The sequence below is a fragment of the Rhopalosiphum padi genome, chromosome 3 (assembly GCF_020882245.1).
Source record: "Rhopalosiphum padi isolate XX-2018 chromosome 3, ASM2088224v1, whole genome shotgun sequence".
Taxonomy (NCBI): Eukaryota; Metazoa; Arthropoda; class Insecta; order Hemiptera; family Aphididae; genus Rhopalosiphum; species Rhopalosiphum padi.
Genome location: NC_083599.1, coordinates 27372227 through 27399445, shown reverse-complemented (window position 1 = coordinate 27399445; position 27219 = coordinate 27372227). Strand labels below are relative to the sequence as shown.

Genomic DNA, 27219 nt, shown 5'->3' with positions numbered 1-27219 from the left:
GGAATTTTAAGAAGAAATAGTCGTCGTTATGTCTTCTAAAAACCTATTAAATAAAAATAAAATAGATGACAAAAACATAATAATTACTTAATTAAAGAAAATCAAATAAAAAATATCTAACTAATCTGAATATACAAAATGTTTTTTTTTCATGTAAAAATTACCATTTTGCAATGGACGTAATCTTTACAGTTTAGGCAAACGATGTTTACGCTACGACGATCCATGTACATTTTTATAGTACAATTTAATTGAGCCTTTTTTCCTACACTATAGTCTATAATTACTGATAACTGATAAGTAATGATATAGGTACATACCTAAATCATAAGCATATATTTGTATTATGTAGTTACCGAATATCAATATTTTTTATAGAATAAACTCTAATCATTTTTCTTCGTGAAATATATAATACACATATTATTCGGTTTGATTTTTTTTTTTTACTTTCTTCTACTTATACATTCAATTTTATACTGCGCTTTAATGGATCAGTACGTGCCAGCTGTAAATGTGAGTAATATTGAATATGGTAATTTAAATAAAAATAAATAACAGGAAGGAATACCAGTTTTTAACTATGTCTGTTTTCCTTTTGTTCGTATCTCACTTGTCCTATCTCGTATTCTCGTGTACTTTACCAAGGTCATTGGCACATTGGCGACTACGATTAGGTTAGTCGCGTTCGAGCTACTAGCCTGTTGTTCCGATTGTCCGTTCTCAACGTAAATAATATTATAATACATAATATTAAATTATTAAATATTATATTATAATGTTGTATGTAAAAAAAAATATATATATCGTTTCTCTTGACATTGACGAAGTTTTGTAACAATCGTCGTTTTTGGTCTGGCATTAGTTTCAAATTAATTCGGACTTATATGTTGACAACAATAATGATCTCAGTACAATGTACAAATCTAGTATAAATATTTATAGTAAAATGTGTTTAAAATATTCATTTGTTAAACGTCAAGTATTAAAACTATAAGTTAAAATTGTGTGTGATTAATGAATAGTTTAAAATATTTTGGTTCAATACCTATACGTGTAAATTATTTAAACACGATTTTTGAAGTGACTTTGAGTGGGTAAGTAATAATTATTATTACCTAACCTGTTAGGACCTTAGGGACGTTTATACATTCATATTCATAAAACGATTAAAGTTTAACGACAATTTTGATTATGATTGTTGTAACAAATTATACATACGAAAAAGAAAAACATATATTTACTAGCTATACTGGATTGTTCTTTAGTATAAAAATAACTGTTTAAATACTACCTACATGACTATTGACTACATTTAATTGTACCTACACAGAAACTGCGCACAAGTTGTGTTTGATTATTCGAATTATGAACTAGTATTTGTAATTTATATTATATTTCTATATCACTTTTAAAATGTACCTATTTTTAACTTAACTAAATAAAATTTTGTAAACTAATAGTTCACACGTTTCATTTTCCACAAGATAAGTTAGCTATAAAATGAATTAAGTGCTGATAAATATTAAACATTAATAATTTTAACATACAACAATATAGTATTATTAATCTCTGACAAATATTAGTTGGGTACCTCATAATATAGGTAAACAAACGTGTTTGGTGACGAAATTTATCATTGCAACGATAAACATAAATGTGTTTACATTTGATAATAATATTAATACATTATTTTACGAAAAGTGAAATTGATCCCGAGATAACAATCATTATTAAAACGTGTACCTAATACCTACACATAAATCAAATCAAATTTTAATTAATCAATATATTAATTATTTGTTATAATTAAGGTTCTAAACGTACTTATTTTATAATCTGTAAAAATAAAATATATCCATATTATAAATAATACGTAAATAAAGCTATTTATTGTTTAAATTTTATAATTTATTTATATAATAATAATATCATAAAAACTAGATAATACAGAAAACAAAATAGTAACTTCGATGTAGTTGTGGATTTTTAATATTATTTACAGATTAAACTAATCTAGATATAAGTAATTATAAATAATTATAGCTATTTAATATATGTCGTCATGTATAAATTATTCAAAATCATTAAGCAGATTTAAAATTATTAAAATTATTTCCGGATAATATTATATTTCCGGTAAATACAGCAAATAGCATACTTACACTGCATGCAATTCAATAAATAACGATTAGAGCCATATCAAATAATTCTAAATTCTATGTATCTACCATACCTATATGTCTATACCATTCACACTTGTTTACTTATTAGCATTGACCATGATTTTACAGGTTTCGGTAACTTTATAAAGTTTAAAAATTTAAAACATATCGACTAAGACCTTGAATACAACTCTAAGTACATTGCATTTTCATATTTCCGGACTTTTTTATACCACGATATTTCATATTTAATAAACATGACAGTCACGAACACATTTCTCATTTCGTTTTCAGCACAATTTTTTTTCAAAATATTAATGTAGTACATTAATTAATTGTTATAACCAATCATGTAATCAATAATTGTTATATAAAAAAGTAGACACTAGAATTTAATAAATATTTATATTAAAAACTATAAAAATCGTACACTATATGTATATTGTCTATAGTTTAATTATATAATTTTAGATTCTGAGCGAAGTGATAAATATATTAATTTTATAATGTGTTTTGTTGTTGGTACTTTATTGGGCAGTAAAAATGCTTCCATTTTGAACTTTGAAAGTGGTTTCTAGTTAAAAATGAAAAAATACCAGTTCTTTTCAAAATAACTAAGGAAATTAAATAAAAATAAAAATTTTCACGCATAAGTTGTACCTAGTCATCAAAATCGATTTCATTTTTTTGTTTTAATTCAAAAACAAATAACTATAAATACCTAATTGAAATTTTCATATTATTTTAGTATCTTACACATGATATAATTTTCTAAATATTATAACTCTTTTTAGTTATTTTCTATAAATTTTGATATAATTTTCGCTGAGTCAAAATGTTTGAAAATTTAACAAAAAGTGCCTCTTACGTTATTATTAAATCTGTTTAAAAATATTAAATATATAGATATGTATTAGTGTATTACTTCTTTAATAATTATTTAAAATTCAAATATTGACTAAATTCATCAAAATCACGAAAATTTGCGATTCATTTTGTAGTTCAAAATGTATACATTTTTCAATAAAAATTAACTTAAGGTTCAAAATTCTATACAAGGTTTTTCATAAGTAGTTTATACTGAAGTCAAAAAAACTAAGAAATACAAAATCATCATTTTTTTTTCACAGACATTTTAAATTCGAATTTGAACGAAATTAGATAATTAATTAATTAATTGAATAAATGAATGAATACATTTTAGTATTTTTTTTTTTTAATTAAAAAATAATGTCCACGAGCATAGGTACTCGAAACTTTTAACGTATTTATTTATATTTTATATTCACAACAGTCATATTTTTAAATGGAACGGTTTTGACATCAATTAATACAACCTACTGTATTACTAATAATAGCAACATATACTTAAATATATCGTAAAATATACTTGGTATTATAAAATAGGACTTTGCTTAGAATTGTTTTTCGTATGCAATGATTTATCATTAAATTCAAATTTAAATACATATACATTACAGTGACCTAAGTATCAATAACAAGAAAACTATAGGTATCATCGACATCTATATAGGTACTACTATAAAACAAAACGGTTACTTTTTGCTTCTCCCCTCCTAAAGGAACCGGGAATTTTTACTTTTGACCACTCGAAAATTCTAATTACATCAAGTTTTCAAACCGAATAACAAAAAAACACCCACATCAATGCAAGTAAACCAATATATTAATCGCTCGGTTCAAAATCTAAAATAAAACATTTTAGTGACCTTCGTTTTATGTTTATTCGTTGTCATTAATTATATACTGAATATTGAATATTTGAATGTGTTTATTGATAATTAATATAAAATAAACAATACACAATGTTTTCTAAAGTGTAAATAAGTAGTTTATACATTTTTTCTTAAGACTTATATTTTTTACATTTAGATAGCTGTATGACAGTAAATTGATGCGCTACTGCAGGTTGGTGATGCCAGTTAAAAAAGTCATCCATTTCCTGAATAGCACACGTGATTCGAGACTGTTGAAGATGGTATCCACCTCCATTTCTTTAGATAGGAGGTCGTATTCTGAAATAAAAATACCGAAGACACAAGTAATAAATGAGGTAAGACACAGGAAGAGTTTAAACCAATTGAACATTTTATTTCTACTTTAAACATGCTAAACTGGATTTAGTGCAAAAATGATCGAACCTTGGACGATTCCAATGATTCATACGATAAACCAGTTCACATTAAATGTATCTATAAACCAATAAACCCTACTATTTGCCTATTATAACATATATTTAGTTTAACTGATTTAAATATATGATTTATTTTATATTTAGTATCATTAATAGTTATTAATTACTAATTAATAAGTATCCGATACATATGGTTAGAATGTTAGATTGACGTCGTGAAATGTTATATGAAAACAATTTTTAATTATATTACCTACACATCTTATACTTTATAATTTATAATAATTATAATTTACAATCTCTTTTAGAAAAAATGAAAAATTTATGCAAAACTAGTTTTAAACAAAATCAATTAATTTTTTTTTTTTTGTAGTTAAAAAATCAAAAATAAATTATTATAGAGACTTCGTAAATTTTTATTTGATACTCATATAAACATTTAATAAATATGATATGGTTTTAAAAATATTCTGGTTCTTTTTGTACTAATTTATAAATATTTGAAAGTTTACTTGCTATACTTTCAATTTTCAAATTTACTTTTTCTTTATATACGAGTATATACAAATATATTCAAATGTTTGTTTTTAGATACAATTCGAAAATTAAATACAAAGTTATTCGTGAGTTGTACTTACTAAAATTAAAAATATCGAAAATACATACTTAATCACAATTTTTATGAATGTTGGAAGTTTAACTTTTAACAAAAATAAATATATTTAAACGAAGAATAACAACTAGTTGTTTAGTGGTAATTCAAAAATAATATTCATAGATACATAAATTTGTACACATCATATTTTACTATACACAATGACATTTTCAATACATTAAGATTTGTTTTTAAGTATTGCCTACGAACCCTAGGTATGGTAATAGTAGGTATTCGCCATTCACGCCATTCATTATTTATATAATATGGTATAATAAATAAATAATATTATAATAATTGACAATACAATTAATACAGTTAATACTATGATTACTATGTATGAGTCAAAATTAATTCAGCCCAAGGAATAATCTATTAGTAATAATAAAATGAATTATTTCAATGGTAATATCAAGAACCCTATTGTAAAATTTTACTATTGAATTCAAATTTAACACATTCACTACAGTGACTTACTCAATGACGAGGTACAATTGGTATATACAGTAGAGTAGTTACCTACTTGCTCACTTTGTTTATTTATTTCTCCTGATAATTTTGAAAAAAACCTAGTATATTAATTTTAACCTCCTGATAAAAGTATCAACTATATCTAATTTTTTACTAAAAACAGATCTGTATAGATTTTGATATTTTCACCAAATGTAAATATTAATATATTATGTATAATTATTATACACTAAATAAACTTTTATAGATATTTTCAATTTTGACTTTTTGAGATATTTTTAGACATTTTTAATTAAATTTTTTTTTGTAAATGTCTATTGAAAATTCCGCTGAGTTAAAAAATTTATGAAATTTAATTTAAAGTTTCTCTTAAGTTGTTTTTTTGCCAATAGAAAAATATTTAAAAAATGTAAGTCAAGATGTTTTTTTCAATTGTTCATAGTTAGAATTTTGATGAAATACGTTTAAATCACAAACGTTTTTTGAAATAATAAATATTTTATATCGATGTCATGGATCACTCCGTATAAACACTATAAACGCTAACTGCACTAAGTATTATTCTCTTGATTTCCGGGGTGAATAACAACAGTGTGGTCTGCAACTGAATTAATAAAATCTAAGAAATTCACAACAACAAAAACAACTTTAACTATAGCCGGTAATCAATAATCAGAAGCGTGAACATAATAATATAGAAAAACACTCCTACGCATAATATATCAATTATATACATAATAATTTCAATTGTCAGATAGGGACACATTGCCTACAAGTAACAACAACAATAATAATACAAATAGACGTAATCATTACAGTATATAGTGTTACAATATATTAATATGTTATAGTGTTATATAGTGTTACAATATATATATATATATACTACAGCTATACACATATATTATACTGAATTTAATCAAATTAAAGTTGAAGTAGTATCACACTAATATGTAGAGCTGAGCAAGTTTTCAATAAATTTTAATTAGATATAAACTACTAGTTCCTCTAAGATAATAATTCTATACAAGTTACTTCAAAAAATTGTACTCAAATACAAAATACAAGTTACATAATAAATGATATGAATTCTATCAAATATTCTTTAAAAAAAAATTATTTTATTATTTAAATCACAAAATAATTTAAAAATTACAAATTATAAAAAATTGGGGTTTATAAAATAGGTAATTTATATGTAACAGTTGTATGCATATAAAATTTGGTTGGTGATTTAACTATAGTCTATAGATAAAGATAATAGATATATTAGTGTACAATTTTTACATTATACATTATTTAATATCAAATTTGACAGATTGAACTTCTTTTTATAAATACACGTTTTTCAAAATGATCATCAAATAAACATCAATGGCACAGGAGACATATTATTATGTGCACACAAATTTTGAAGTTCATATTTAAAAAATATCCATAACATTAAAGTATCTCGTAATCGCAAGTTACTCCGCGAAAAAGTAACTAAAATATAAGATACAATTACACACGGTATTAGAGTTATTGCCCAGCACTACTGTAGTATGATACTAATGATACTATACTATACTATTATAATACTATAATAGTATGGTAATTTTATATAATATATTATGCTGCAATGGTATTATGTATATCGAGATGCGATACGATTTTACGTGCGCACGGAACAACACATCGTCGCTGAGGATACTTACTATTATACCTAAGTATAATCAATGGTATAATATTATAGGTAGGAGTGTGTTTATGGATCCGACGATCCGACGTCTACGTGCGGTATACCTAATCGAAACCAACGATGAGTGCACAGTATAATAATAATATTATTATCGGCAGCTAACGCGATGCGCGGTTTTTGCCACACCGTTTCGTAGCGTCTCAATCGCGGTACAATAATAATAATAATAATAATATAATGGCTGTTTAATAATAACACGTGTGCGAAGTCCGTGACTGTAGGCGATTTTCCCGCACAACTATACTGCGGCGGTAAGTAATAAGCATTACAATAATACACGCACATAGTAGCCGAACGCTCGCCCGCATGTGTATGTGTGTAAATCGGAAATGATACGCTAGAAAACACGTGACGCGAAGGTTAAACGGAATCGCCTCAAACGCGGGTGGTTTGTATAATAATCGCACTGCGATGATGATATTATTACTATTATAATATTACGCGGCGTCCGCAGTGGGTCATCGTCATGATGATGATGCACACAGCACACAACACCATTACAATATCATAATATTCTTAAGCTTGTGTGTGCAAGTACAACTGACGAAATCAGTACCTAATTGTAGGCAGATAAAACTCATATAGGCATAGATCGCGCGTTATACATTATACACGTAGGCGTAGGTATATCCGTGTATTATTATGATTTAATAATTCGTTTTATTATTTTATTGCTGTTTAGTGTGTGTGCGTGTGTGCACAGTGTTGGTGTACATTATTATTTATTATAATATATACTATATATATATATATATATTATATTATATTATATACGAGCGCAAACCGTCTCGTTCCAATCCGCTCGCGCGACAATTTCCTGGTTTGATCAACAATCAAGGTGAACGACTCAATAATAATACCGAGATAGACTCTTGTTTTTTTTTCCCCATTATTTCTTCTTACATTTTCTTTTGGACATTCTGACGATTGACCCGCGCACACGCCAGACTCGCCAGTACGAACCGGAGTGCGTATAACGACAATCATCGGTCATACTATTATATTACTATACTACTCGACCGCGATAGTGCCTATAAAAAACCCGTACACGTGATACAAAAAATCGAAAATTAATAATAACAATACAATACTATAATAATATATAGGATAACTAGCCGGCGAAAAGGTAAGCGAACGTTTTGTATCATTTCCTGGTTGACGATTAAAATTTTTTTTATACCATAATTTATACAGAGTTGCTTTTAACGAATTTTCCAAGAAAACTGAATATACAGTCTAAAATGTCTAAATACTTTAAAAGAATATATAGAATAGATTTTTTATAGACCTTTATAATAAATATTTTTTTAATTATACTACAGATATTAAAATATTAGATATTAGATAATAATATTATTAATATTTTTAATATTAGATATTAAAAATTTTAAAAATGATATTTGTATTTTTCAGTGATTTTTTTTGAACAAATACCAAATCAACTGTTTAAATAATATCTGTACTATTTAAGTTCAACGCAAATAATAATTTACGTAATGTGTATACGCATACGTCAAAGCATGATTAGTAATATTACTTTATACATAATACAAAAAAATACAGTAACATAAACCAACGAACGAGTGCCACTAATCACTATAATATAGAGTATAATATTATATTAAATAGTAAATGTTATGGGTGACCATTATGACTTATGGCCACAATATCAAAAATCGTTATTATCTATCCTATACTCTTATCTTGCTTATTAGGACGTAGGTACTCTAAACGATGATTTATAACCGACTTAAAACATGGCCAGCAAAATAATAATAATTTGTGAATAAAATTCGTATTATAGTGAATATACTTCGTCATTGTGATAGATGTACTTATTGAATTTAGAGGTTGAAATATTTTTTAACAATACTATTGTAATGAATTATTTTATTAATTATCTAATAATATATAAATAAAAAATACATTTAGAATTTTAACTAAGTACTTTCTGCCCCAATTTCTAAATATGTATACTTATTTTAGGTTGAGCGAATCTTGATATTACAATAAATATGTATAAAAAAAAGAGAAACAATAATAACAACTAACAAGTAAACTATATATTACTGAATTTTTCTGCTGTATATAGGGAATTAATTGAAAATTTTTTTGTACATCTTAATGTAAATGTTGAGAATGAATCAATATTAATATTTTTAATACGCGAACAAATTAGTACCCGTTTTTAAGTGTAACATTATACCAATTTTTGTTCCTAAATTTGTTACATACAGGCAAATTTATATTACTTTTGTCGTTATATCCAGTGCTGAAATTATGTACCAGTTTATTAATAAAATGTTTATATTTATATAATAATAAAAGTAAATAATTTCTATGAAGTATTTCTAAATTATTAACATTAAACATTTTATATATTACGATAGTTGGAGTGAAATATGGCTTTTATATATTTTATTGAGGAGTTAATAGTGGTTTTTAATGATGTAAGGTTAGTTTTAAAAGTACCTCTCCATATACTTATACCATATATATTACCATATAAAATAATAGAATTTAAAGTGAGAAATAAGCATATACTGTTCTTAAAACTTTAGCATCTAATATTATACCAACTAACTGTCTAACTTTCTAAGTGTTTTAATTATATTAAAACATTTCCTTACTAAGCCGGTTAAATGCTCAAATGGTATTTACACTTTAATTTATTATCATAGACCAGTCCTAGGTCATTTATTTTTAATAATTCTTTTATTTCAACGCAATTGCAATCATTCATTTATTTGCAATTATCATTATGAAAATATAACTTATAATTTTTAATACTATTAATATTATTTTTGTAAATATTAAATTTTAGAAAATTAGATTTATTTAAACTTATTGCCATCATGTAATTATTAATTATTATCAAACCATGATAACTATAATAGAATATATTATTATAAATTATGTAAATATATTCGTGGTATCCTGGTATAAATAGCATTAATTCCATAAGGTATACAAAATGATAGTATAAGTAATAGTACGTATGTATTAGTATGTTTCAAATTTTTACGATTAATATTATTTTGTACAATAATAAAATGACATAAATCGCTCGAGAAATCAAATATAAAAATTGTTCGTCAAATTTTTAATTTCAAACGCTCATAAAAATTTTATGGCTTAACACTAAACATTTTTTTTTTAATTCTACAAAATAAATATTTTTTGAAGAATCTTGTATTACATTTTCAAGTCTTATTGGTATTTTAATAGCAAATTGTATACATTAAAAAGAAAAAAATTTGCAAATATTCGTAATTTTCACGATTTTGTCAAAAATTAAATTAAAAAACCTTTGTATATTCTTGATCTTTTTTACGAGTAAATTGTTGCAGGAACAACTCATGTGGAACTTTTTATTAAATATTCAAGCTTTTTGATTATACTTAAATCAAAATAAAACTTATAAAGAAGAAAATTTCAAATATCAAAAAAGCACAAAATTAGGTAAAATGTTTTTTAATCATATCATGTATACTTGGATAATGCATACATAATTACTTGGTTTATCTGTGTTTCTTTTCTTTTAAGTTTCTATACGGTTATTACTTATTAATTTTTGAATTGTTATAAAATACAAAATCGATTTAGTTGAATTTTGATTTTGAGTAAATAGGTATTCCGGTTTTTTTGTAAATTTTGTCTTCCCGATTGTTTAAAAAAATTGGAATTTAAACTTTTGACTTTCCAAAGTACCAACTAAATCTGATCAGTTTTCATAAACTTTCACACCCAAAGTTAATTGAAACTTTTTTACTGATACAAAAGGTGATGACAAATACAAAAACTAATATAATTGAAAAATCGATATATTTAACTGAATCAAAATTACGAAATATTTAACAAAATGTGTACTTATAAGTTATATTGTTAAAATATTTAAAAAAATACATGTACTTCAAACTATATACGATTTATATCATTCAAGGTGTTATAAAACGTGTTCATTTTTAATCAGAAATCTGTATTCAATAATAAATTTCTAAGTTTAAATAAAAATTCACGCCATTACTAATATTGTACACATTTACTACTTAGTATAGTTGAAATTAATAGTTGATACAATTATTTTTATTTTTATATTTTTTATTAATATAAGTATTTATTGGCACAATGATATACTGAAAAAGAAATGAAATATACTTAATGTTTTTGATACTTTTCAGTGGATGAGATATGTAAATTGTAAATTTCATGGTCGATATCAAACTAATAACTTCCTACCTAATAGGCGCGGATTTATAAATTAAATAAATGAAAAAATTATCTTCAAGCACTAAACAATATTGTGTCTAATTAGCAACTCACGTAGTGAGCAGTCCACTTAATAATATTTTATTTAATAAAGCTGTTTATAATGTTTATATTATTAAACTACTTATAAAATAATGAAACAAAAAAATTAAAGTACTATAATAGTAGGTTACCCAATCAATCATAATAAAACATAATACAATTCAATTAAAAATTAATTCACATATGGATATATGTTGCTTAGTAGCTCACTTCGTTTACATATCGTATTAAATTTATTTCGATATATTATATAATACATGTTGAAAAAATACTAATATATTAAATTTAAATAATGCATTTTATACAATCATATAACACTCATTTTTCTATATTAAACGTTGTATAATATTTAAATTTTTAATTTTCTGTCGTAGTTTAAAAGTAATTTTATATAGGTATTTATACTTCATAAATATACTAGCAGTAAAAAACAATATAAGTTGCTAAAAAGTACACCATAACTGGTTTCTAAAAAATTATTCAAATTATTATTATTTCCTTTTGTAGGTAGGTACTACTAGCTGTTTAGAACAATAATTATATATTTTTACATCATGTACTTCAAATATTAAATACATTTATATACTTATATAGATTAATTTCCTAAAAATGTTCACCTCTATTTTTCCTTTTGCAGTGATTTAGATTTAAAATTTTACAATTTTAAAATATATTAATATATACTATATTTTTAAATACGAGTTTAGATTATTAACACCATTCACTAATCATGTGCGGTGAAAACTTCTTTTTCCAAATAAAAACCAATCTATTTTATTTCCTATAAATTGTTAGGCAGATATTTTTTTTAAATCATTAATATTTATGAATCCAAATTTGAATGATTAATTTCTTATGTTATTGAGTTATCGATTATTAAAATGTATAACATACTAACTGTCCTTAAAAATAATTTTATAAAAATATAGATTAAAAGCATTATTAAATAGTACGCAGATAATTTTTATAATTATAAAATGTTACATAATTAATTTCTATTATTAATTAAATCATACCTTCACATCTTTCAAAAATTCTATCATGAACCTATTATCTTTAGTATACAAACTTAAATAACTTAGAAATTTATCCTTCGAATTTCAATTTCATTACATCAAAATAATCATCTGCTTGAAAAAGAGTTACTCTCGTTTGAAAAAATAGTTAGTATTATCGCAGAACACTCCTTAAATGGTATAAAAAAAATTATTTAAAAAAATGTTCCAGCATACTTAAGAATTCCGAAAATCAAAATTTGAATAAATTATTAGAAGAAAAAATAGAGGAGCATAGTAAATCATAAGTGTAAAAATCATTAACACGAATAATCAGCAAACTTCGAAAATAGTAGTCAGTATATATGATTGATTATAAGTTATTGTTTCAAATTCGTAAAACCCGTTGATTCATAATTGTTTATTAGATGTACACAATTTATTATAATTCATTATTAATTTTTATAATTAAAATTAACGGTTTTCATTTAATATGAACTTAAGCTTAATTTTAAGATAAAATTATGTTTTGAACTAAAATTTATTATACTTACATTTTTAAACAATAAATAATTCGTCAGCTATTTTTACTTTCAAGGTTATTTGTCATACATTTTAAAACATTAACATTAAAATACAATTTCTTCAATAATTCGTACATCTAGGCATATTTAGTTTTACAGTCAACTTGTATTTCAGAACAAATAACTATTATTTATATTATATAGGTAATACTTTAGTATAATATATCTTTTTAAGAGTTTGTAGTTTTTTTTTAGGAAGTAATTTATCGAAGGCCATTTTTGTGCCAAGTAACGAAATAATATATTCTAGGTCTAAGCATGGGTTTTTTACTTATCATCTCCAAATTATCTTTATTATTGCGCTATGTTAACGTTTTTATATTTTATATGCTAGTTTGTAGTTACAATATATAGTGTCACACATAGCCATGTATGGTGTAGTAGTAAAAGTACCGAATTTTGTTCTGAAATATTTAGCTTTTCTCTAAGGTAACTTAATTTAACATAATTATTGATATTTACTAAAATTTTGCTATGTAGTTTATTATACTTAATTTTATTAATACAAATGTTAAATATAATATAAAGTATAGGTAATAGTTATAGGTTAAATATTCAATGTCAACAAAGTTAAATATCATGCATTCACCATTATGCGCCTATATATAATTTTCTGGTTACATCAAATTTTCATTTTTTTAATAAACTTTTATGATTTTACGTTGAGGACGCCAAGGTTTACTCTGTTTATCTAAATTATCTTCCGTATAAGTGAAACATGTTATGTTGAGTCCACTCACACTTCTCACTACTTCCAGTTTTTTATTATTAGCATATTTCATTCACCACAACACGTAATATTACGTATTTAGAACTATAGCTCTCCTACTACAATAAATTACATATAAATACACAACTTTAAATAAACGATAACAGTTTTATTTGTGGTTATTTTATTTTTATTGAACTGTGATTATAGCTAGGTGTATAAAGTATAATATGAGCTAAGTATTAAATTTCTATAAACGTTAGTATCAACTTGAATCGAGGGGAGAAATATGTTAGGTTAGGTTAACATTATTTATAATTTATAATTAACATATTCTTCATATATATTCCAAAGATCTGTCTGCTCTTGTTGACAAAACACCGATCAATTTCCATACTTCTAAAATCTAAAGTCATACTTTACAACTGAGGTAAGATTATCACAGTAATGATGTTAACATAATATTTATATCAAATTAAAATATTTCAATGAATTCAAATAACGTATTTTAGATTTTTAACCAATATTAAAAAAAATAATTATTTAATAATGACATAATTTTAAAGTCAGTTTAGATTCATCGATCTCTCCTTCATTTTTAATGATAACTTCATATTTTTTGGATAAAAAAGCTTGGAAATGTAAGAAACATCTTCTCAAAAGTAGTTTTAATTTAAAAATATCAAAAATGCATAATAAGTGTGTTAATTTTTTTACATGATTTGTCAGAGTAACGAAAATATTCAATTTTTTTTAAATTTAAAAGTATAACATTTAATGATAATGGCTACCTAACGCTTTTCAATTTATTAAGGTTCTTAAGTCAAAATTCTAGAAAGCTTAATACATTGTTATAGACAATTTAAGTTCAAATTTTAATGAAAGTAGATATTATTTAAAGGAAAAATAACGGATTTTCCTCTAGCGATTTTATTAATTTTTTTATTAAAAGAAAATATATGTTTATTGGACGTAATTTATGTAACTTACGTATTATTTTCTACGTATATTTTTGATGGGTCGTAACCGAACCAAGACCTAGCTGGACTAACTGTGAATCATCATAATTTTTGGTGGCAGTGTGAATCATATTTACACAAAGACGTATACCGGGCTCCTGCAACCTGCAACCAGCCGTCACAACGCGTGCGTTACGATCCGTAGCATAATGGGGCCCTAATAACATTATATCGTTTTGGGGTAACCATAAACCGAGCAAAAATCGTAAATAAGAGTAATATTAATATAAAATAACCGTGAAAAAATATTAGAATAGAACTTCTTTAGATTTTCGTGTTTTCATTTTTCCTGTGCCTGCAGAAAACGATTTTTATAGTAGGAAAAATACATCAATCTTCAATTTGAAGGTTTTTAGTATTAAATTGGATCTAGTTTATACTTTGTACTTTGGGAGGTCAAATGTAAATAATTCTCATTAATTTTCTTAATAATTGGGAAAAATATTCATAACGCATCCTTCGCCGCGATTCAATACTCAATGACGAGGTAATCTACAGCGGAGCAAGTTCATAGCAAGTTTTTTTTTTAAGTTTTAAAATGTCCATACGTACTTTATTCTGACTCAATTATATAAGAATATGTAATTCATGCGCTTATTATATTTTTTTTATTATATTGCGGATTTAATATTTTTATTAAAAATATTCATTATCTACTCAATACATTCTACTGTAACAAGGTACATCGTAACTAAATGTAACTTTACTCTTTAATCAAAACTTTTTTTCCGTTTCTATTTGAACATACTATAACATATTAAGGTTAACTTTTGGGATTAAGATCCATATACCTACTTCCTATTTCTAGGTATTTCAACTTGTATAAAATACACTTTAATGTAAAATTGTTTTTAATTACAAATGTCAGATAACAACAAAACACGTGTAATGTCCTGCCTATCTGTAAACAAGTTGTTTATTATATTTTGGACTGCATGTGTGCAGTATTAAATCATCTTATAGATAAACATAAGCTGCAGCTGCCTTTTTCTCGTGTCGTAGATAAACACATTTGCGATCTAATATATTATTTAGCATTTGAATATTATTGACAGTAATTTTATTTGTTTACTTTGAGCTATTACAAAAAAAAAATATATCACATATTATACACAGTTACACATAATCGTATAGTCCTATAGGTGTCTATGTAGCCATATGTCCATATGTAAGTATTTTAGTGTTTAAGTAATAAGTAGGTACATACCTATATAACTATTTTTATCAGTTATCGGGTATTTTAAGTATAAAAAACGTACACAACACAAAGTTCAACTTAAATTATAATCATTACGCATATAAAATAATATTCATTTGTGTACCTGTTTGTAATATTATAATATATTTATTACTTTAAACACATTTACAGAGTCATGGTAGTAACTTTTTTTTTTAATTACATTAATTTGTGTTTCTATGTTTTAAAATTGAAATGTAATTATGTACCTAATTCGTTGTTAAATATACGTAAAATGTGCAAATTGTGCAAATGTGCTAATATTAGGAAATGGACCTAAAAAAAAAAAAAACGGTACAATTATTTTAAATAAATATTAATTAATAGTATTCATTTTATAAATACGATTATGTTGAGCAGTCATCAAATTTATTTAAATGTGTTATTTATATAATATTATAATAAAATATATTTTATAAAAAAAAATAAACAAAATTAATTATAATTTCTTTGATTTAACATTTTAAGCAAAATGTGATCAGCATCTGATAAAACTATAATTTATTTGTTTGTCTTAAACATATAGTAAATTACATAAATTATAGATTATGATATCACCCAACGATTAGATGAATATAATATGATATTTAATATACAATGTCTTATTTTGTAGCTTGTATAATTTTTTTTAGATTCAATTTGTAGAACAACATATTGTTTAATTATTTTTTGTATTAAGGTACATTATAAATTTATGTAAATAATGATTAAAAGTGTTGTAAATATATTTTAAACTATACTTAAATTTTATAAATCTAACTATATGCTTTTTGAGTACCTATACGTAAACACAACAAATGCGAAATTAAAAAAGTATTACCATTGACCGTATTATGTACACAGCTATTGTTTTTAATTATCTATAATTTGTATTGATATTAGTAGGTATAGGTATATAAATTGATAAGTATTAAAGACGAGCTATTAAACATAATATAAAAATAACATATTGATATAAAGATTAATGATAGGTATATTGATTAACTAATCTCAAGTTTTACCAAACATTACAATTTATGGTTTGATTAATTCTTTCTTATATTCAATCAATAACTCACACTTAATAATTTAGGTATAAATAAAATACAGTTTTGACGATGAAGAATAATATTAACTTAAAATTAATATTTTTTAGAATCAAAAATATAATTATCAAATTATTATCCAACTACATTATGATTTTGACTTTACTATTCATTACATTAATAAGCGTGGTAAGTGTATACTATTTAGTACTTATGCATAATTCACATCATTAATTCAAATTACCTACTCATCTTTTTTCTTTGTCAAGGTATTTAAATTTTTAGTTGGGAAAAGTTTTATTTTAGATTCTGAACGGAATGATTAATATATTTTCTTTATAATAATGTGTGTTTTTATGTGTATATATATTCGATAAGTAGTTGAAAAAAATCTTTAGTTTTCAATATTGGTAGTGATTTCAGATATAAAATTTAATATTATTAAAAACTAAAAATTAAAGATTTCCAGTATATTTCAAAATAACAAGGAAAAATGAAAAAAAAATTACAGAAAACCGAGCATTTTTACGCTTGAATCAGTTTTTGAAAAAAACTATTTTGATGTTTAAATATAACTCGAAAACAAATAATCGTAGACACTAGACACTAAAAATTTGAAAATGTATAAAAATGTTATTTATTGTTATTTATTTTATTTTTTTTAAGCATTAATGTTCAAGTTTTGATAAAATTCGAACAAAATTGTTTTGTTCAAAATGTATAATTCAATTTCTATAGGTAGTTAAAGCTTAAAAATGTAATATCTTATATGTAGCTAATAAACGATTCATACTGAAACCAAACAATTTATAAGTATATTTATTTTTTTATAGACATTTTATCCTAAAATTTAAACGAAATTGTATATTTTAACTATTAATAATAATATTCTTTGATTTGTTAAAGTTTAAAAATATCATTCTAGGGGCAGACATTTTTAAGTATGTTATTATATTTTATACGCACAGTGGCATTTTCAAATGTAATGTTTTCGACAAAAATTAATTTTATCTACTAAATAATGTACTAAAGTAATATAGTACTAATAGTAAAATAAATTACTAACCTAATAACAATATCATAAAAAAAATAAATAATATACTTAGTGATATAGGTTGATAAGCCATCTCCGCTCAGAATCTTTTTTATATTATATAATATTTGAATTAAAATTTAACACATCCGTCAAAGTGACCCACTCGATATTCATTGTACAGCAGAGTGTAGTACCCAATTTTCCACCTTACTTAACGATGTACACTTTATAAAATATGTATTTCAATTTTTATAAATCAAAACAAAAATATATTTAAAATTACTATAAAAATTATAACCAGTCGCATTTAAAAATTACCAAGAATATACGTAACTAATTACAAGTTATAAATGGAACTTAGTTACATAAATTTGATACATGTAACTGATAACGGCCAAACCCTAAGATATATAATATATATACATTAATTACCACCAATTAATATAATCGCCGTTGAGACAGTATTATTGATAACATGACCTAACCTAACCTGCAGCCTCCATTGCTCGCATGTATGTAATGTATTGCAATAATCTCCTTGAATAAATAAATAAGTTAAAATAGTTTTCTGTTATCAACAAATACTTGTCTTTGCAAATCAAATTTTTTTTTTCTTAAAGATCATCTTTTGACTTTTGATGAAATATTAGATTAATGATGCGACGATATTTATTTTTCAGTTATTCATAAATCTTAATGCTAATGCTGCTTTTACATATATATTAAGATGTTGATTATGTATTAATGCATTTTTAATATCGACTTATTTTTTTGATGATTTACGCAGTGTTCGTTTAGAAAATGTGTTAATGATGTTTGAGAACCGCTTCACGCGTTGCCCGTTTTCAACAAATATCCATCATAATGACGTTCCAAAATGTCTATTGTTTCGCTAAATGTTTAACTATCATTAGGTACATTCTCGTTTTTCACTAATTTTTATCATCTACTTACTCGTAAACACACACGCTGATTTTTGGTACCCGTTTAGCTGGTAGTAAAAAAATGATCCTTTTGAATGCAGAGAAATCATAAATTATATAACTACTATAATTTAACATAATATAGACTTGTATATAGTAAAGATTATATCTCTTTATTAGGTAGGTATCAAATTCACCTGCTACTTGTTAAATGTGCATATGTATTTTATACACAGTGTCCTAACTTAAAATTAATGAAAACAACAAAATAAATAAATATAAAATGTAGACGAAATAAATATTTTGTACCTATTTAATGTTTGATAGCTTTATACAAGAAAATCAAGAAAATAATTTTGTGATTATAATAAGCAACGACCATTGTATGCCCCATAACATATTTTTTAATTGTACTTATTTGTAATAATTGTTATGTTGATTTTTAAAGCTGACACTAATGGTTAGCGGAAATGAAACGACTAAAAGCAAAGGATATGACAGCCCATATTACATTGCGGCTGTCGTCGAATACTATCCCAACGTGGGTTCCAATCCTTTACAGTCAATGCAAAACAATTTACCAATTTATGAGGATATTATTCACCATGCTAGTCAATATGTAAGTAAAACATTAAGTGTATGTAGATAAGAAAATAAAAGCTAATCATTAATAATATGATCAATGTGGCAATAATTTTAAATTTTGAATTCAAAATATGTTATAATATTTTCTAAAATCATAAACATTTTTAATTTAATAATTACTTGAATAAACGTTTAATCAAAAATTTTCAATTATGATTAGGTATTCGAATAATCGTATTTAAAAATTAATAATTATTTTGTAAAAAAAAATTGTATTCAGATGTATTACTAATATTTATTTACTGTGCAGCGTTAAATTAATTTATTTTAATTGGTACTTTTATAATATCATGCATAAAAAAAACGTAAAAAACGTTATTGTATAACGATAATAAAACTAAATTTATTTACATATTTGTATGCATAGAATACTTAGGTAAGTTATTTAGTTAGACCAAAATATACCTCATATATTATACAACATTTATCGACTGTTCCATTGAGTTATGATCATTTGACAAAACATATAATCTACCATAAATTATAGTTATGATTATTATAATTATAATGATTTTATATAATTATAATTATTGTATTATTATGCAGGATGTTGATATATTGGTTTTTCCGGAAGCTGGTTTAACTGGAGTTACTTTACCCGACGATCGAAAAGAAATTAGAAAATTTTTAACAGAGATTCCTTCTCCGGAAAGTAACACCATTCCATGCTTTACTCAATATTGCAGCACGGCAAGTACCTTTAGATAGTAGCCATATATAAGAAGAAAAAAACACTCATTGTTGATATAATTTATATAATTACGCTTTATAATACTTTTATTCGTAGGTGTTGAATAAACTATCATGTGCGGCTAGACTTCATCATATGTATGTGGTAGTAAATTTACCGGAAATAGAATATTGCAAAATAGAAGAAGACGATTCGTGTCCTGAAGATTTAGCCAATTATTATAACACAAATGTGGTATTTAATAGAGAAGGAAGAATCGTAGCTAGGTAATAAATATTACAATATTTTGTAATTTTTACTATAATTTAATGTATCTTTAATTTTTATTGGGTAATTTTTTTTTCAGGTATAGAAAATTTAACTTATTTGGAGAATTAGGATTTAATCATACTCGTTCATCAGAATTATGTACGTTCGACACCGATTTCGGAGTGAGATTTGGAATGTTCATATGTTTTGATATATTATTTCAAGATCCCGCAGCTCGCCTTATTCGTGAAACAGGCGTTAAAGATATTATATTTTCAACAGCTTGGTTTTCAGAAATTCCTCTGCTTACAGGTTAGAATATATTATTAATGGTTATAATATACTATTACAGTATTACCGTATCCTGTTTTTTATTAAAAAATACAATACAAACAATACAATATGACAATACTAAGTGATACACTTACTGATATACCTAGATAAGTAGAATTATAGTTATTCATATTTTATTTCATTTTTACATAATTGTCTCAAAATATATCATAATATGTTTTATAACCTATGAATTAAAATTATTCAATAATAGTTTTCAATAGTATTGTGTTTATTTTCTATGTAATATGTTTGTAATACAAAATACTTCTGAATTGTCATTAGCATACATATTTTTAACTTTAGTAACTGAATCTAGTTAGATAAGTATCTAAACTCAATAGTATGAAAATATAAATTTCCTATTTCTTTTTTTAAAACCAAATTCATTTATAACATTGTCAATGAATTCAGTCTGTTTATTTCCATTTGTTTCCCTATAAACGATTATCATGCATAGTCCATCAAGCCTTTCATCATTCATTGTTGACCTTAAACATGTCTTAAATCTGTACAAAGTACTAAATGACCTTATTTATACAGTGTAAGTTATTGGTGGCAATGTAATTTATAATATTATGTTGTATATGTTAGTATAAACAATATTAGATTTTAGAGAAAAAAATCATATTTTTTAAAATAATTTTATATAAACTAAACTTAAAATCTTGATTATCTATGTCATCAATGTAAATTTTTGATTTTAATTGTCAATAACCATACCAAATTAAGCTATTCGTTTTTAAATTTAAATTTTAAAATTTAAAACCATTTTCAATATTTCGAATTATTATTAGTGAAATTATTATCACATTATTACGATTTTTTTCACTTTATTATATACTTGTCAGTTGTGATCATTAACTCGTAACACTATTGTCTTGAGCAATCACAAGTATGAAATAATTAACGATCTAGTGTTTTTACTAAATTTTAAATACTTAAGTAAAAATACTGAAAAATATAACATTATACATTTTTAATTTTAATTTTTAAAACAAAAATAAAAAAACAGGCATTTGAAAAATGTTATACTTAATTTTATTTTAATATTTTCATATTTTCATATTTTTAAATGGGTTTTATCCTACCCTTGGGCCCAAAGGGGCAGCCAAATTCACTCTATTGTGCGGGGTACAAGTTTTCTAGAAATAATAACTTACTTATAATAACAAATAGTTATAAGAAATTATAACTTATAATTATAATAAAATATTATTTTAAGTAAGTAAGTACCCATATTTCATAATTTTATAATATAGACGATTTATAATGTTTTAGCCGATTCAGTGCAAGCTGGCTGGGCATATGCCAATGATGTGAATCTCATAGCAGCTAGTTATAACGCTCCATCAATGGGCGGAGGAGGTAGCGGTATTTACGCTGGTCGAGACGGACCTTTAGTCATGTTCATGCCTGACCGACCTGGCACTCACATAATACTGTCAAGGGTGTTGAAAAGACAGTACAACAACTGTGAAATACAATCAAAAAAATGTTCGATTGATAATAACTATCAGACATTTATGTCGGATAACCTAGTCTTACCTTATGGTAAAGAAAAATCCCCATCAAATAAAAATCGGCCCAGTGATTTCAGGTCAGTTTGATTACACACATCTATAAAATAAAATATGTTTATACTTCGAAAACAATACGTATTTCAGTCAATATGGCGTGTGTCGGGACTTGTTTGGGAAATTAGGGAAACCAAAAATAATTAATATCATTCCCTATATTATATTATATACACATATATTTTTTTAGTAAAAATATATTAAATATATGCATAACAAATTATAAAAAAAAATTAGTTAAATATATGTGGTGAAATACATATTTGTTTTCTATTTATGAGAAAATCACACATTAGTTTTTAAGGGGTTTAATATAGGCAATTTTAATGCAATATTGAAAAAATTATTTAAATTTACAACTTAAAATATAATATGTTTAAATATTAATTCAAAATGTTAATACAGTTTTTGGTTGTAGAATAATTAAGAAATTATATAAAAATAAAACGGTTTCCCACAAAATAAAATTCAAATTTATATACAATACAGAAAACAATTTATTTTTCTGACGCAGTGTTTTTATATTTTTTTGCTATACTTTAAGGTTATAAAAAAAAATATATAATAAAAATTTAAACTTTACGATTAAGAAAATATTATAAAAATTAAAAATTTCATGAACTGGTTTTTATCGACTGTAAGTTGAGTGGTTATTTTTCGGGTGAAACAGTTTTTACAAAATGTATAGGTGTGTGATCTTAAATACAATTTATTGATTAGATAATTTGGATTATAATCTATTTATTAAATATTAAAACGTACTCATCTAAAATATTGTTTATACTGTAGCCTGTATAAATATAAATAATAAAATCGCGTTATACACAATATAATCCAAATTTTGAAGAGATAAAGAGATATAAGAGATAGGTATATATAAATAATACAATAAGTCCATGTTATTCAAAATTAAACTAGCTTCTATTAAAGGTGTTGGAGTTAACCCGTTCTAGTATAAGATAACTGGTGTCACAATAAAAATTGTCACAAATTTTTGTTTTTAAATACAAAAACTTAATACAAGTTGCATAATGTCAGATTTTAAAATCATAATTTTCAGAAATTATGATTAATAACTAAATAATCACAAAATATGTTTGAATATTATAAAATATATTTTTTTACTGTTATCATCTTAAGTTAATATTTAAAACTCAAATTCAGTACAACTTAAATAAATTGTTCTTTCACCAATACAAAAAAATTCTCAAAACTCGATTATTCTACGATTAAATGTGATTGTATTTCCTATATATTCGATTTTTTATTAGATTTTTCTTGTTTTTAAATTTTTAATGCCAAAATTCTAACAATATTATAGTATTGTCACCGCGCAACATAACTTGAAATCGCCTGATTTTTCGATCCTCAACAAAGCCAGATCCGACACCCTTAACGATATCTATTACCCACACACGCTATGAATGAAAATTGATGACATATAAATACATAATATTGTATGAAGTGAATTCATAATTAACAGTGTGTCGGTCGACCGCGGCCAACACAGATCATATTATTTACATGGATAGGACACGCATTGTATTTAATTGTGCTGGTCAAAGAGCATATTAGTTACCAAAGTGGTTATATGTAATTTCGATTATGGTATCCTCGACATTGATAATATTGTATAATAATATATTACCATCATAATATACAAAAAAAATAATATTTCGAAAATTAATTGAATTCAATTTTATCGAATTTAGAATTTTAATGCCAGCGGGAATTGATTATTGATATTAATTAATTAATTAAATATTTTTGAACTCCCAACCGCATATAACCATTATAATTTAATACGGTAACTACATAAAGGTACTATTCCACCGGTTGTATACCTCGTCCGTCGTTGAAGGTCGAGCACTGCTTAATTCTGAAAATTTTCTGGTATATCGTGGTTTATGAATCAATAATCATATCAAGATGACAACTGCCAAACAAAATCCGGTTAGTTAAAGTAGCCACACGGCACACATACGACATATTAATCATATTATACCAGTGAACCCGACTTTTAACGCTGTCGCCGTATTCGCCGAGCGTATAGATCGTGTGCGATATCGTTAATTTTCAGAATTTTCTCGTGTTATTCGTCAAATTAAATAGTATCGTTTAGAAAAAACGATTTCACTAATCATTAACGACCACCTATTGACAACCTATTCGCGGTGGAGTAAGGTTGAATATTTTTCGATTATATTTTGGTTTACTCGATCTGTGCATATACGGAGACGACGCGAAAAGCCGAGTTCATCTGTCGCCCTGTCGAAGCGCTTTTCTCATATTCGAATTGGTCGTTATCGCAATCGTCGTATCGGTCCCACTAACCGCGATCTACCGGGAAATTTCGTGCATAGTGTCTTAAACTTTTGCAGACGACAGACGACGTAGCTGTGTGTAAGTGTTATCCCGACTTAAGTAATGGCTCTTCGACCACACATACGGTATATACCGCTTGTATACTGTGCGGCGTAACCGTTTTCGACCAAAACCGTACCATTCCCTTTTCGGCCAAACCAAAAGGTTCGATATATGTATTGTGTGCGTTATACACGTTATACAACGGGGGAAGGGTACGGTTATGGTTGAAGGGCGTCGAAAAGTGTAAACGGATGTCCTGTCCGTGTACCTATATATTATTATGTCATATTATATTATTATCATCCATGTCAACCAACGCCGTCCACTGAACAGGTACTTCGCGGACAGCAGTTTCAAGTACTTCCACGTGGCGACCATGCGGTCCGCGGACCCGGACGCCGAGCAACGGGACGACACGCTGTCCACGTCATTCCAGTACGAGCACGACGGGTTCGAGTGCGCGATGACGGTGCGCTGGCGGAACGAGAACAACAACGACACGACGGACTACAACATGTTCGCGTACTCCGGCACCCGGACGTTCAGCGGCTACGTGGACGCGCACATCGAGACGTGCGGGCTGACCACGTACAAGCCGGGCAACGGGGCCGCCGCCCAGTACGGCGGCGCCGTCGTGTACTACGACCCGCCCAAGGACCTGGTGACCATCACGGGCATCACGATCGCCGCCCGGTCACCGGACCTGGGCACGCTGCCCATACCCAGCACGCTGGACACGAACAGCTACCCGCTGACCAACGACTACTACACGTTCAGCAAGCGGACGGTGACGGTGGGCAAGCGGAAAATGTTGGAGATCAACATGGAGCTGTCCAAGCCGGTCGCCAACCTGGTCACGTTCGGCATTTACAAGCTACCGCGGGCGGTGCACCGCGGCTGACCGCCCGGACATTATGATATTATATATATTGCGTCCATGACACTGCACATATACCTATACCGTAACGTCGGCGCAGGCGCACATACTGTTTTATTTATATATTTATATTTATTGCGCAGTGCACACGTCATTTCCTATACACGATAAAACATATTGTTTTGTAATTTATAATAATAATAATAATAATAATACGTGCCCAACACTATACGATTGTGTATATACAATACATATATAGGTAGAGGCACTAATACTTTTTTTTTTTTTCTATTGAACGCCACGCGAATACAATATTTTTTTAAGTAAGTACACGTTTAATCGTATCCGGCTATACTCGGCCGTAGCACGGAGGGAGGCACCTTTTGCGTTCACTTGGTCGGTTGGAAAAGGGTCGGGATCATCGTTACACTTCTTGTAATACATAAAATATGCACCTGCACTTGCCACCCCTCACATCACTTAAAAATAAATTGATTGATATACAGTCTGTTGCATAATCAACGACAACAACGGCGTGTTATAATAATAATATATTGAATCGTTTATACGATATTTTTTTGTTTCTCTTGTCGTTTGCAGGCAGAACGGCCGCGATTTCTCGCTGTGTATAATATTGTTCTGTTCAATGCGGTCGACCCGCGGACAGACAAACGGTTTTATCGGCGGACCGTGTTGTATAATATTATAATAATGTCTCCATGACAAGTGTTTAAAATCTTATGAGTTATGACGTCGGTAAAACCATTTGAACTATAATTCGCGACCAATAAGTTATAATATATTATACGGACCGTTTGTTCGATTTTTGATATAATACAGTCACGCGGCTATCATAAAAATTTTAAAATTATACAAGATAAATCTAACAATTAAAAAAATAAATTATGTTTTATAAGATCGCGTGTTTTATAACATGTGAGAACTTAGAACTATAGTGATAAAAATTCCTCATTTATATTTCCACCTAAATGTTTGCGTCCTCGTGGTAACAATTTTAGCTGATTAATTAATAATTTATAAATAAATAATAATATATTGTATAATACTGTACTGTATTAGTATTAAGTGTATGTTAATTATAATGGTAATGAAGTACACTGTTTTAGTCAAGTTCGGTATTAACGAACGTTTAAATGTATTTTATGTACGTACAATCGTAAAATAGTTTTGTACTTTGCATATTTTTTTTGTTTATGTTATTTTATGCGTGTACCTTCAATTCGTTGTAAGTCTAGATACTCGATAGTTCCGTGTACCCCCCTTAATTAAGGATTATTAGCACCTTCTCCTAGCTACGACACTGATTTGTAATATTAGAGCTCACTACCAATAACTTATATAAAGCATTACACTGAATGTTATAATTTAAAAACAATAGTCAAAATTTATTTATTTATTTATTTTAAAAATAAAAATGTTATTTAACAATTTAA

The 27219-nt window shown here is 26.0% G+C and overlaps 1 protein-coding gene across 7 annotated transcripts; it reads left to right on the top strand.

Moving 5' to 3' along the window:
• Positions 1 to 395: 395 nt before the first annotated feature.
• Positions 396 to 27219, top strand: LOC132924192 (vanin-like protein 1). Of its 7 annotated transcripts, none has more exons than XM_060988350.1 (8): positions 396 to 516; positions 4059 to 4239; positions 19475 to 19645; positions 20218 to 20361; positions 20459 to 20628; positions 20709 to 20923; positions 22226 to 22544; positions 25222 to 27219. In XM_060988350.1, the coding sequence occupies exons 2-8, from the start codon at positions 4081 to 4083 to the stop codon at positions 25787 to 25789; spliced, it is 1746 nt and encodes a 581-aa protein (XP_060844333.1). In that variant the 5' UTR covers positions 396 to 516; positions 4059 to 4080; the 3' UTR covers positions 25790 to 27219. The 7 variants fall into 7 exon arrangements, with proteins under 7 accessions (XP_060844333.1, XP_060844332.1, XP_060844336.1 ...); XM_060988349.1 differs by lacking the exon at positions 396 to 516 and adding an exon at positions 687 to 1097; XM_060988353.1 differs by lacking the exon at positions 396 to 516 and adding an exon at positions 17178 to 17256 and having other exon boundaries at positions 4103 to 4239.

Coding starts and splice junctions, on each gene's coding strand:
- LOC132924192 (XM_060988350.1), top strand. CDS start 4,081: ATGCGCTACTGCAGGTTGGTGATGCCAGTTAAAAAAGTCATCCATTTC. Junction 20,924..22,225: donor AGAAATTCCTCTGCTTACAG/GTTAGAATATAT, acceptor ATAATGTTTTAG/CCGATTCAGTGCAAGCTGGC. Junction 22,545..25,221: donor AATCGGCCCAGTGATTTCAG/GTCAGTTTGATT, acceptor TCCACTGAACAG/GTACTTCGCGGACAGCAGTT.